At 43.3% G+C, this 13,021-nt stretch overlaps 1 protein-coding gene across 2 annotated transcripts in view; it reads right to left on the reverse strand.

Annotated features, from left to right (window-relative positions):
- The window catches only part of MARK4 (microtubule affinity regulating kinase 4), an 811,738-nt gene that overhangs the window by 98,937 nt on the left and 699,780 nt on the right, over positions 1-13,021 (reverse strand). Inside the window, exons 16-17 of one of the 2 annotated variants that reach the window (XM_078660899.1) lie at positions 6,574-6,653; positions 3,173-3,217 (exon numbers count right to left, since the gene is read on the reverse strand). In XM_078660899.1, the coding sequence (XP_078517025.1) occupies positions 3,173-3,217; positions 6,574-6,653 (125 nt within the window). The remainder of the gene's footprint in view (positions 1-3,172; positions 3,218-6,573; positions 6,654-13,021) is intronic. The other variant, XM_078660898.1, reaches the window with a different exon arrangement.

The raw sequence follows: 13,021 nt of genomic DNA on the forward strand, positions 1-13,021 counted from the left end.
ATTTCTGGTAAACACTTATACAATGGGTCTATACAGAGATGCAGATTAAAATCCCCCATAATCATGAGGTTATGGCCCAAATCTTTCATAAAACTAGACACAAAAGAATTTAGTAAAAAAATGTGATTCCTGCCTACACTATCTAGATTAGCATTATAAAAATTCACCATGCCAACATGGACATTACCTCCAGATAAAACTAAACCCATTACACCTGTATGCTGTGATTCAATTCTTCGTACTTTGCAGGGTATTAATATGGAAACAAAAATTACAAGACCCCCCTTAGGCCTACCCCTTATTGATGGCAAAGCTAGCACATAAAAAGCCTTATACCCCTCCAAAAAGAGGTTACATCCCACCTCCCATGTTTCTTGTAAGCAAATGATCGAAAATCGCTTAATGTAGGTCACCCAGTTTTCATCAGACATTTTAGCCGCAAGGCCAGCGATATTCCATGAGGCAACATGACACTCTGGCGTTATGCCCACCTGGTTTTCTGAGTTTGTAGATTCACCTGTAGCCACAGTATCCTGAGCCGCAGGTGCCACCCGTCAATCACACAGCTCAAGACCGGATAACACTTCGTACCTGTTCTGTGTATTAAGATTCAACCCATATTGATGGCGCCCAGCACTAGTATTCCTGTTAAAGATTTTGTTTGGTCCACCTGACCCACAAGGATTAGTGATGTTATAGAAAAATTGAGTGTCTTGAACTGGAGTATAAGGTTCAAACACCCGCCTGGTTAAACCCTGTTGGGGTGTAGATTTGCACAAATGTGCATAAAAGTATCCCAGGGGACGCACACAGATACTATTTTCATTATATACCCGTGAGGAGGCTCTCAGAAGGACAGTTGCCACGTGCTGGGGATGTTTACAATTTATAACTATACAATCCCCCGAACCTATCTTTTTGGAAGGTCCCACCCAGTTTACACGCCTTACAGCCATTATCTGGTCAGAATATGAAATGGGAAAACCACAATTTTTGTTGAGCCACGCCACTGCCTTATTTTTCAAAGAGGTGTGGGATTCATCATAAGAGATGCAGGATGGGTACTACAAGGGGGAACATTAGTCAGTACTGCCACAAACGGTGCGTAGTCTGGTGGTAAGTTTAGATAACGATTATACCTCGGAGGTCTAGGGTATCTACTACTTTGGGGGGGCTATAGATGGTTGTGGCTGCGAAGCAGTTACCACAGGGGTGTCCAATCGGTTTGGTGTTACAGATCCCGTGGCAACTGCAGCAACACTATTCCCCCTCCCCTTGTTCCGCAGATCATTAACTTCCGTAGCTTCTCTCCCTTTTCCCCCAGAGTGTACATTTCCAGTAGATATTGCAATCCGCTGTGTCGATAACAAACCACCCAGCCTCGTGACTTCCTTTGCCAAGTTATCAATCTTATTGGATAAAGGTTTAATAAGCTCCTCTATCTTTGCTGTTAAAGAAGCTTCTAGATTTTTCATAAGTGAAGCAAGCAGATCAGTGTTTAAATTGACACCATTACCATTAGTGCCAGTACCATTAGTGCCAGTAAATACAAAATGTGAATGTACATCTCATACAGAGCTTGGGAAAGTCAAAGGTCTTTCCCGAACCATAGTTTATCCCTTAAGCACTTGTAAAGTGATAGTGACAAGCTGTCTTTGTTTCTTCGATGCAACTGGTATCAAGGTGTTAGGCTGCAGTCAACTCCCAGCCAGGATGAAACTCAGTGGAGTGCAATGGCCTCTCAGTGAGGCATTTGGCTTGTGGAAATGAGAGCCATCTTCCTAACTCTTGAAGGTTGCTGCTTTAAAAGAAAAGCTCGCAAATTGTGGGCACTGCTGAATGTGCCCTGATGTCTGCAATTTACACCGGGACACAGTCAGCGCATCTCACTGGAGCCAGGATAGATCCTAGACAAGATCCTATAATAAATGCCACATCCGAGACCCAGCTAGAGCCCCTTCACTTCCCACATTACTCACCAGGAATTTCCTAAGGGATAGATGACCATCCCATCACGGAAAAAACAAACAGTACTTCAACAAAAAAGCAACAAAAAAATCATTACTTTTTAGAACATCACTTGCACAAATATCCAGACAGTAAAATATAGGTTTGAATATAAGAAAGAAGATGTAGAAAGTTAGCAATTTTTTTTAAGCGCAATGAAGGTATTGCAAAAAGTAAAAAACTTTGACATGAAGAAAATTACAAAGTTTTATTGTCAAGAAATTCTTTAAATCCCCAGTGAACTGCACGATAATGGGAGATATTTGCAGGAACACTGGCCCCAAATTCCTGAATTGCACATGGTACGGGACCAGTGTTCCCCAAAGTAAGGATATTATTTTTCAAACTCTATGTTCGCAGTGACAAGAAAATTTGGGGAGGAATGGCACATTTCACAACCACCTATTTATTAAATTCCTCAGCTTTCCCATCACTGAGAATACACACCACTAATCTCAGCTTAAAATTGCTGAAAAAACATACCAAAAAAAGAGTTGAATAGAGAGGTCTGAGTAAACATGTTCCAAAAATACTACTCACCCATCTGCACTTAGAGACTGCTGTGGTGAAATTTTCATTTTGCCACAGTAATAATTCCTCCTGCTCTTTAGGAAGCAGCTCATGCGAATTACAGGGGGTCCAACTCAGTTGTGCAGAGATCCAAAAAAGATTATAAAGACCATATATAAAACTTATATAAAACTATGCAAATATGGCTATTTCTTATTTTGTTGGCTATCCCAAAAATCTGAACAGTTTTTTTAACCTCAGAGTACCGGTATTTAGCACCTGTCCAACACAGTACCGTAATGAGAGATGAACTGTCTTGTTGTGAGTGGGACAAAGAATGGTTTTGCTTTAGGAGTATTCTCATGGAATGGGGAGGCTCCTTCAATGACTGACGATGGTTGAGGATGGTGTCGCTCTAGAGTCTACCACTTCATCAGAGTTGGCTACAGTATGGCTGGACTCGTAAGACCTTCTATGATATGCTGAAGTAAGAACAGTCCTGCTTTGATTAGACATCAAAAGTTGATACTTTTCTTCACCAGTCTCACAGATTAGGGCTGTGCATTCACTTAACATTATCAAATCATCAATAAAAAAATGAAATTATAGTTCATTGACGTCTTAAAAATTACAGCAGTCTCTCAACATGACTTACCTTGTGATCGGAGGTCCCCCGATTCTCTCAGGTTGGTCTGTGACCCTTGAAAAGAAAGGATGGAAAAGATTATAAATCCTGCAAAACCTCTGTACACACACACACCTCTCTATGAGTGTTTTATCTCATAAGGGAATACGGTGTGTCTCTAAAGAAATTAAATTGTAAACTTTAGAGAAATGATAAAGCAAAGCACAGGGTGGATAATGAAAATTGGAATGAATTGTTGATACAGCCTAAGATGTGCTTTCTCCTCCAAATGTAATGTCTATTTGTAGAAGCCATAGTGTGGAAAGGTAGGAACAATGCATACTGTTGAATCCTGAGTGAGGAGCCTGTATATCCCTGGCACACTTGAAATGATTTATCCCAAGTCTGACATATCACAGGGAGGCACAGGAGCATTTGCTGGGATTTCAACAGATCAACGCAGTTTGCATAATTTTGACAGTGATGTGGTGTTAAGAGGATGGGAGAAGTTGGTAACATACAACCAAGCCACATACTGACAGGCACCCCACTGATTCAATGGTCAGATATGGAAAAATAAAAAAAATGAAAACTGGGGTTTGAGGGTGGTGGGGCACAACCCTCTCCAACACCTATCCCGGTTGTAAGTGACAACCTCTTTCTAGAGAGAGAAGTATAGGAGGCTGCTATTGTGTTAAATCTGAGGCCCAAGCGGCACCAAGGTCAAAATCAATGCTACGGGACATTGGAGAAACTGGGACTTATTTACTAGGTTGCACTAATACAACCATGTTACGTGCATCATGCTTATTTACATGAATAATGAAGACTATTTGAAAACGATGTGGCATTTTTTCCTATTGGCATTAGGTTCCACAGACCTATCACACTTTCAAGCCAGCTACACTAAGAAAATGACACATTTCAATGTATATGCCAGTCCAGCCCTGTATTTAGATCTAAATGTGATGCCCTCCGCATGCCTAGTCTCAACCAAACATTAATCTTATCCTAGCTGATATAGGCGTTGTATCCCTTTATGAATTGCTACACTGATCTAATCCACTACTGTGTATCAAAGTCTGTGACACTAGTTAAATTACAGAGCTTGCAAATCCTGTAAGTGGGATGCTCTTTATCACGTAGAAAAGCAGCCAGCACTAGACGCTGATTGCTTTGACACACAGTGCCAATTAAAATAGTGCATCAAATCTTAGCTGGGAAAGGTTTCAGAGGCACAACTAAGAATTGACACGTGCATGCAGTTGCACTGGCGCCCACAGGAGTGGGGGACACAGTGAAACCTAAATTGCCTTTTTTGGATACACATCTAGTAGCAATGAAGGGCATTTACCTTACTTGCATTAGGGTGCATTGTGTATTTGCTACTGTACTGACCAAATCAGTTTTCGCATGGCAGTTTCTTAAAGCAGCCCCTTCTAGAAGGACCAAGCTTTTTATTCCAGGTCCAGTCCCACAAGCCTTCCTGGTTTAGCACCAGAAAACTTTCTACCTCTGTGCTAATACTCAGAATCATCCCTACAAGTGAAATCTCTGTATTAACCCCTTCGACGCTCATGACGAGCTGGGCTCGTCATGAGGTAGCCTCCTCGCACGCTCATGACGAGCCCAGCTCGTCATGAATAAAGGGAATATACAATTCTCAGCACAGGAGGGGAATACCACAAGCATTCATGTGGTTAAGCCGACTTTCTTCTTTCCATAATTATTAAGATTTGAATGATAAAATCCACAATGATTAAATGAAGACCAAGTCTTCAGACAAAACCTTCCACTTTGTTAGTATTCCTTTTCCCGTGTTATTTGGACCCTGTGGTGCAAGCCGAAGTTAGAACCTTTCAATGCAAGCACCAACTTTAGTGTAATTAACAAACTACAACAGGATCCAAACTACAACAGGGTCCAAACCGCTACCCAAGTCGCACACTTACATTTTATCTTTCAATTTCTTTTTAGCCCGGGTAAAGATTGCTGTTAGGTTAGGGTCATTTGTGGCACGAGTTGAAATGTCAAAGTATCGAAGCAGTAGTCAATATAATACTTTTGTGCAGCAATCACCGAATTGTATTGTTAACCTGCATTAATTGTCAATCCCTAGTGCGGTACAAACTTCTTGGTGTGAAGCATTATGACATTATTCCGTATCATATTAATATGTAAAGCCATTTGTAATGGTATTTTACGTTAAGAACTATCCCCAGGTCTATAAATATACCAGATTCGTCTCACTTTCTGGTAAGCACTTTCATTTCCTCCTATTTGCCAAAAGACTTTGCAAGTCACCTCCCCAATTCTTTAAAGAAAGTCGGAGCAAAACAAAAAGTGAAATAAAGAGTAAGAAAAACAGCAAGAAATGAAAATAACGAGCAAAAGAAAAGCACTATATGAATAAGTTAAAACAGAAAAAAAGATAAACAAAATATACAGATAGCAATCATTGCACAGCCAATAAATGTGCCAGTGCAGTTAAATCCAGCCATTCACAAACACTTGCAATCACAAATGTTGTTTATCATATTATATCCCGCTTTATTATTTTTGCCAATGATGAGAAAAAAGTAATAAGAAAGGAATGGACTCTGGGTAGAATGTATATAGGAGATAAATAACTGAATTGGACTCTGTGTAGAATGTATACAGGAGATAAAGAATTGAATTGGCAAACAGTATGACTAATCGAGTCTAGTTTCAGATGCAAAATAGTCTCTCATGCCCTCTAATGAAATGAGAGACCAAATTAGCAACAGCATAAAGTAAAACAGTAATAATCCAATGGATGGAGCCAAAGCCCAATAAACGTATATTTAATGAACTGGTAACAATATGCCATGCAGACAGCTGTAATGTCACGTGAGATCTAAAAAGAAGAAAAAAGACAGAACATAAAAGACAAACACAGAAGAAAGAACGAACTAAAGAAAGTCATAAAAACAGATGAAGTGTAACTAAAAAGAAAAAGAAGGGAAAAGGAATAGGATGGACATTAAAAAAAAAATCAGTGAGGGAAAAACAGTTAAGCATGCAAAACACGATAATGGAAATAGAAACCAAATAAAAAAGTAATTAAGAAGCTAAGTGAAAATATGAAAAGTAGAAACTAGATTAGGAAAGTAAATATTGAGAGAGAGAGAGATATATGAGGCAGGACAGTTCGGAAGGAAGTGAGTTAGAGAGTGATTAACACACTGGAAAGCTGTCAAGGTGAGAGAGCAGGATAAAGTACATAAGAGTAAGAGAGAAAAGGAAGAAATCAATGCGATGATGTAAATGAGAGGGGTGTTTAGATGTAGGTGGCGAACGTGATGAAGGATAAAAAAAGGGCTGCGAGTGGTACCCAAGGGAGACTGACAGAAAAACAGAGCGAGGACAAGAGTGAGAAGCAGCACTCCAGAAAAGCAACCAAGACTTACTGATCTTAGATCCTTGTGGTAAAGTAGCGCCTGAGACACACCTGTTAGAGCTCTGCCTCTTAGAGGGGTCAAGAGTGACCCTGAAAATAGAGAAAAGCAAGAGTGAGACAGGGCAGAAAAAAAGAAAAGGGGGAGGAAGAAAACAGGAGAGATTAGCAGAAACATATGCAAACTTTAAAGAGGAAGGGGAGCTGGTAAAGTGTACCTTTAAGTAACAAGTGGTGCAGAGGTGTTAGAGAACTTGTAATGGGAGAAAAAAACAAAAATAGTTTTGATTAAAAATAGCGATTCAGGGTAATGGTGAAAAAAAAACATTTCCTGGGTGTGAACCTAATCAGACTTTATTTTTTTAAGTATAATATATGGAAAAGGTTCCTATGTAATAACTAAAGCATTGGGATTGGACTCATGTTTTCCAGATTCTGGACCCACATCGCAGGCAACTGCTGATTCTCAGACTCAGATACTTCAGCGAATTTGAAAAACAATTGTAGTCCTCTTTTAGTAATTTGGTCATGGATGAGATGGTGGTAATCAACTCTCAGAACCACAGTTACTGCTCAAATGAAAATGTTACTTACCCAGTAAGCATCTGTTCTTGGCATGTAGAGCTGCAGTTTCACATGCTTTGCATACTCCTGCAATCTAGTGTTGGGTCCGGATGTTTGCAAGTTGTTTTTCTTCCAAGAAGTCTTTCCAGTCACGAGGTGACTCCTCCTTTCGGTGATAGTGCGCATGGGCATCGACTTCATTGTTAGATTGTTTTCCCGCAGAGGGTGAGAATGGAGTTAGTAAGTGTAGAATAAAGATGTCCATGCATATGTATATGAGTAAGAAACTGCAACAGGTATAGGTACCCGGGGAGGCGGGTGGGTGCATGTGAATCTACAGCTCTACAAGCCAAGAACAGATGCTTACTGGGTAAGTAACATTTTCCGTTTAAGGCATGCAAGCTGTAGATCACATGCTTTGCACAGACTATACAGCAGTATTCTCCCAAAGTGGTGGCTAACCTGTAGCTGTTGCAGTTGCCTGAAAGAGTGTTCTAAGTACTGCCTGGCCTACATTAGCTTGTTGGCTTGCTAACACAGCGACACAATAGTGCTTGGTGAATGTGTGCGGTGTAGACCATGTTACGGCCTTACAGATGTCAGATATGGGAATGTTTCCTAAGGAAGCCATAGTAGCTCCTATTTTGCAAGTTGAATGCGCTCTAGGGGGTATTGGTAAAGTTATTTTTGCTTTCGCATAAGATGTCTGAATACATTTGACAATCCATCTAGCAATACCTGATTTAGATATAGGACTGCCTTTGTATGGTGGAGAAAAAGCAACAAAGTTGTTTTGTTTTGCGAAATGGTTTAGTTCTTTCTATGTAATGTAGTAAAGCTCTTCTAACATCTACGGTGTGTAGAGCTCGTTCTGCCACTGAGTCTGGGTGAGGAAAAAACACAGGTAACTCAACCGATTGATTGATGTGAAAGGTAGATAATACTTTAGGTCGAAATTTACGGTTAGTACGAAGAACCACTTTGTCTTCGTGGAGCAGGAAAAAAAGGTTCTTCTATGGTTAGTGCCTGTAGCACATCCACTCTCCTCAGTGAGATAATTGCAATGAGGAAAGCGACTTTCAATGAAAGAAATTGCAGTTCACATTTATGCATTGGTTCCATTAATCGTGTAAGGACTATGTTAGAATTCCACACTGGGGCAGGTGGAAGTCTTGGTGGTACAACCCTTATTAATCCTTCCATAAATGCTTTGATAACTGGTACTCTAAACAGAGACAAATGCTGTCTATTTTGTAGGTATGCAGCTATTGAAGCGAGATGTATGCAGATGGATGTGTACGCTATTAATAATTGCTGCAAGTGTAGTAAATAAGAGATTATATTTTGCATGGAAGCATCCAAAGGATTGATATTGGTATTATTAGAATATATATAACAAATCGTTTCCATTTAGTTGTATAACAAGCTCTTGTAGTAGGCTTCTGGCCTCTTTTATGATGTTCACACAGTCTGGTGGAAGATTCAGATAACCAAACTCTACGACTTCAGGCACAAGATCGCTAAGTTGAGTTCTTTGGGGTCTGGATGTCTTATTTCTCCATGACTCTGAGTGAGGAGAATGGATGTGAGATGCAGCTTTTGATATGGAACTACTGATAGCTCCAACAGGGTTGTGAACCAAGGTTGACGGGCCCATGTGGGAGCTACAAAGGTTAGTGTGAGGGATGTTTGCCTGAACTTCCGAACCACTAGTGGAATGGGTGGGAGAGGAGGAAAAGCGTAGGCAAATATCCCTGACCAGTTCATCCATAGTGCCTTGCCTTTGGAGAATGGGTGTGGATACCTCGAGGCGAAGTTAGGGCATTTTGCGATTTCGTATGTGGCGAATAGATCTATTTGGGAAAAACCCCAACATTGAAAGTATGGGAGGAGAACTTGAGGGTGAAGTTCCCACTCTTGGATTTGTTGCTTCTGTCTGCGGAGGTCGGCAATTTGATTGTTTACTCCTGGAAGGTGTCCTGCTATGAGATCATTTCTGTGGTGTATGGTCCACCTCCAAATGGCTTGTGCTAGTAGTGTGTCAGGGTCCGGCTTCCCTAGACCCCAATCCCATGGAGGTAGACAAGACTTCGCCTCACTGGGCCACGCCTCTCTTTCCCTTTCAGCCTCAAGGAACGCAGAAGTCCGATACCTTCAGGGTGACTCTGAGCAATGCTGCGGGCCCTTTAATTTCCAAACCCCAGAAGAAGGTGAAGCCAGCCACGCCCCTTGGAGGTGGAGTCACGAGACACCAAGGGACGAAGAGGAAGCGGAAGACGAAGCTGCGCCGGAGAGGACCTGGAGAAGGAATATTGCAGAGCCACAAGGAAGGAGCTGCCAAGACGCACCAGAGAGCGGCGCAGAGCCGAGGAGGAGCCAGAGACACCTGGTCATGGTCGGGACCCCCGAGGAGAGCCAGGAGGCCAACGACATCATGAAGCACCCAGCCACGCTCCTGGAGGAATGTGGCTTGCACAGGTGCGTGCATGACTCCTGGGAGCCGGGAGTAGTGGGAGTAACGTCCCTGGGTTGGGTGACAGGAAATACATAGAATCCCCTTGGGAAAGCCAAGAACGTATTTCTCTTTTCTGTTTCTTTCTTCACGGTGGCGGTCTCCTAATACATCCTGCAAATCTTCTTTTTAATGGGTGTTGTATTCCTCACTCCCTCTCCCCTTGATTGGTACCGGTGCAAAGCCCTGACATTGTTTTCCTTTCCTCGTTTCTTTTGGTGCCCTCCCGTATTGCCGAGCCCCTTGGATTAAAGCCTCTGGAAGAGAAAAGAAGACGTGAAGGAGAAGAAGCTAATTTCCCTGAAGAGACGCACAGACTGTCATTTATTTATAAAATAAGGACTCGTGTTGCGTGATTACTATACCCGCTCACATATGTTGGAGAGTGCGAGCAGACTGATTTCCATTGGTAACCCGAAATGGAAGCATTAATCCACCACCTTGTGGATGGACCAAAAAAGTTGGAGTGGGCGATCAAACGCCAGATGACAGCTGCCCAGGCGGACCGGGATACATTTAAAGACATCGTAAAATCCCAAATAGATGCCCTACAGAGAGTGGCAGAAGACCAGACGCAGACGGCAGAGAGACAGAAAGGTCCTTGTGTGAGCACCCCCACTCACCCAAACGTTTCTTTACAGAAATATATACCGGGTGATGACCCAGATGCTTTCCTGCTTAATATTGAGAGAGCGGCCAGAGCCTCAGGCTGGCCAGTTGCAAAGTGGCAGTTTTTCCTCGCTCCTTTCCCACCTGGGGAGGCCCAAGCGGCATACCAGGTCACCAATGCAGGGGGTGTCACCCATACGAGGAAGTGAAAGCCGTTATCCTGGACCATTCAGGGATGGATTCAGAGTCAATATAGGGTTCGCTTTAGAAAAGAAAAGGGAACGCCAGGAATCTCCTGGCGCTCCCAAAAGACGTTTTTTTTTAAGTTGAAACAAGCGGCTGATAAATGGTGAAAACCGCAGAAAGGACCGAGGAGTAGATCATAGACCTCATTTACTTGGAGCAATACCTGGAAACCGTGCCGTTTTCCAAGCAAAGGGGGCTCAGACAGTAATCCCATCTCACCGTGGAGTAGGCAGTGGAAATGGCAACATCCTTCTCAAGAGCACAACCACGCACAGCGTCTCGGGAAACTGAAAAACCCTCACGTCGGACTCTTATGCCCAAAAAGACCGTTAGGACAATCACAGAGCCTCCAAAACCCAGACCCATGAGATCAGAGACTCCTATTCACCGAGGGCCCCAATGCTTCGACTGTGGGGAGTGTGGCCATATAGCAAGGACATGTCCCCATAAGAAAAGTATCGATGAACCCATGGGCATCAGCTACGTACCAAAGAGTCTCATATATACAGAGGAGATGGGTGCCTGCTTTTACGTGAGTTTATCGGTCAAATCACACTGAAGCCCTCCTGGATTCAGGGTGTCGCCAATCTGTTGTTAAGAGGGATCTGGATAGGTCAAGCCAGATATTACCAAACAGACAGGTACAGATCTGATGTGTCTGCGGAGATATTAGGTCCTATCCCTTAGCCGGTATACCCCTACAGTGTCCGGGTAGGCCCCAAACTACGGTGAGGGTAGGCGTCCTCTCAGCATTGCCGGAAGAGCTGATTCTTAGGACTGACAACCCTAGCTTTCTGTCACTATTCCTGGGTAAAATACAAGGAAAGGGAGATCCTTTGTCCGATCCCAAAACCAGGGTCTCTCGGGCTCTCCTCTCACAGGAACACTGGCAACCTGACAGGAATTTTCGGTGGGCTCAAGTTAACAATGCAACCCTGTCCCATGCTTGGCAAGAAGCACACCTATCCCAAACCAGAGCCGCCTGACCTACTCCTGGTTCCAGGTGACCAACGGGCTTCGGTATCGAGTAGGTAGACGTGATGACTCCCCTCAGCTGTTGGTACCAAGGGACGTCCCCAAGCAAATCTTATTTTTTGCCCACTCCCATTTGTTGGCGGGTCCTTGAAAACCACCCAAAATCTCCTACGACACTTTTACTGGCCCGGCATTTACACCCACATCAAGAGGAGGAGTGCCCTGTCTGCAAAAAGGAAGAATCCGTATAGACCCTCTCCCGAACCACTGCAGGCAATGCCTATTGAAGGCAAACCATTTGAACGAAAAGGCATGGATTTAATAGGCCCTCTACCAAAGTCCACCAAAAGATTTCAATTTGTCCTCATGTTGGTAGATTACTCCACTCCGTTTAAGAGGGCTTTCCCCTCTGAGTCCCTAATATTGCTTACCAGCTGATAGAGTACTTTTCCCGGGTGGGATTCCCACAGCAAATACTAACTGATCAGGGTACTCCCTTTGTATCCAAACGGATGTCCCAGGTGTGTAGGATGCTTGACGTAAAGCACCTTAAAACCTCCGGCTACCATCCTCAGACTAATGGGCTGGTCAAAAGATACAATGGGACCTTTAAGTTAACCTTGAAGTTGATGTTGACTGCTGTGGGGAAGAACTGGGATTGGCTCCTCCCCCTAGCCCTCTTCGTCATACGAGGACAGGTCCAGAGCAGTCTGGGTTTCTCATCCTTTGGGCTGTTACACGGCCGACAGCCAAGGACCTTGTTGGCGATGACGAAGGAGGTGTGGGAGAAGGGGAACGATGACACCACTGAACTTCTCGGCTATGCCCAACACCTTCGGTCTAGGATTGGCAAGTTGCGCCTAGCCCATACAAACCCGGAGAAAAGCCAAAAATCCCAGAAAGTCTTCTACGACAAGGGAAAGAAATGGAGACCCTACGGGTAAACGACGGGGTACTCGTTCTCCAACCCACCTCCCCCTTGCTAAGGTCAAGACAGAATGGAGGGGCCCATTTAAAGTGGTGGCCACCACTGGTCATCAATCAAAATAGGAGTGTAAGGGGGAAAGGTAAAGGCCGCCCCCCCCCCACTCAATGCATTAACAACAATAAGGAGCCTTACCTAGTCTGACACCTATATGGACACGACCTATCAGGGGATTTTTATATAAATCCAATTTTTTGAACCCCGAGGGTGTGTAACCTAACACTACTCCTATAGATCAAGGTGAATCTTCCTATAAAACACAAATCAACAGGTCACTGTAACAGAAAATTAGTAATGTGAGAACGGGAGAGAGTGCCTCACGGTAGCAACACCCGAGGGGGTTCCTGGCCAACAATTGCCAGTTTACCCACTTCTCATCATCGGTCACTCTCTCTCTGTGTAGAGTGTGTGTGAAGAAAAAAGAACAAACAAATAATTTTTGTATTTGTAGACAATACAGACGTATGTCCAGTGCAGTGATGGTGAACAGTAACCAATAAGTGCACTGTTCAAAGAAAACATACACCAAAACCCCAAGAAACAAACACCCATATATTACGTTCAAGGAAG

Source organism: Lissotriton helveticus, chromosome 9 (genome assembly GCF_964261635.1).
Source record: "Lissotriton helveticus chromosome 9, aLisHel1.1, whole genome shotgun sequence".
Classification (NCBI taxonomy): domain Eukaryota; kingdom Metazoa; phylum Chordata; class Amphibia; order Caudata; family Salamandridae; genus Lissotriton; species Lissotriton helveticus.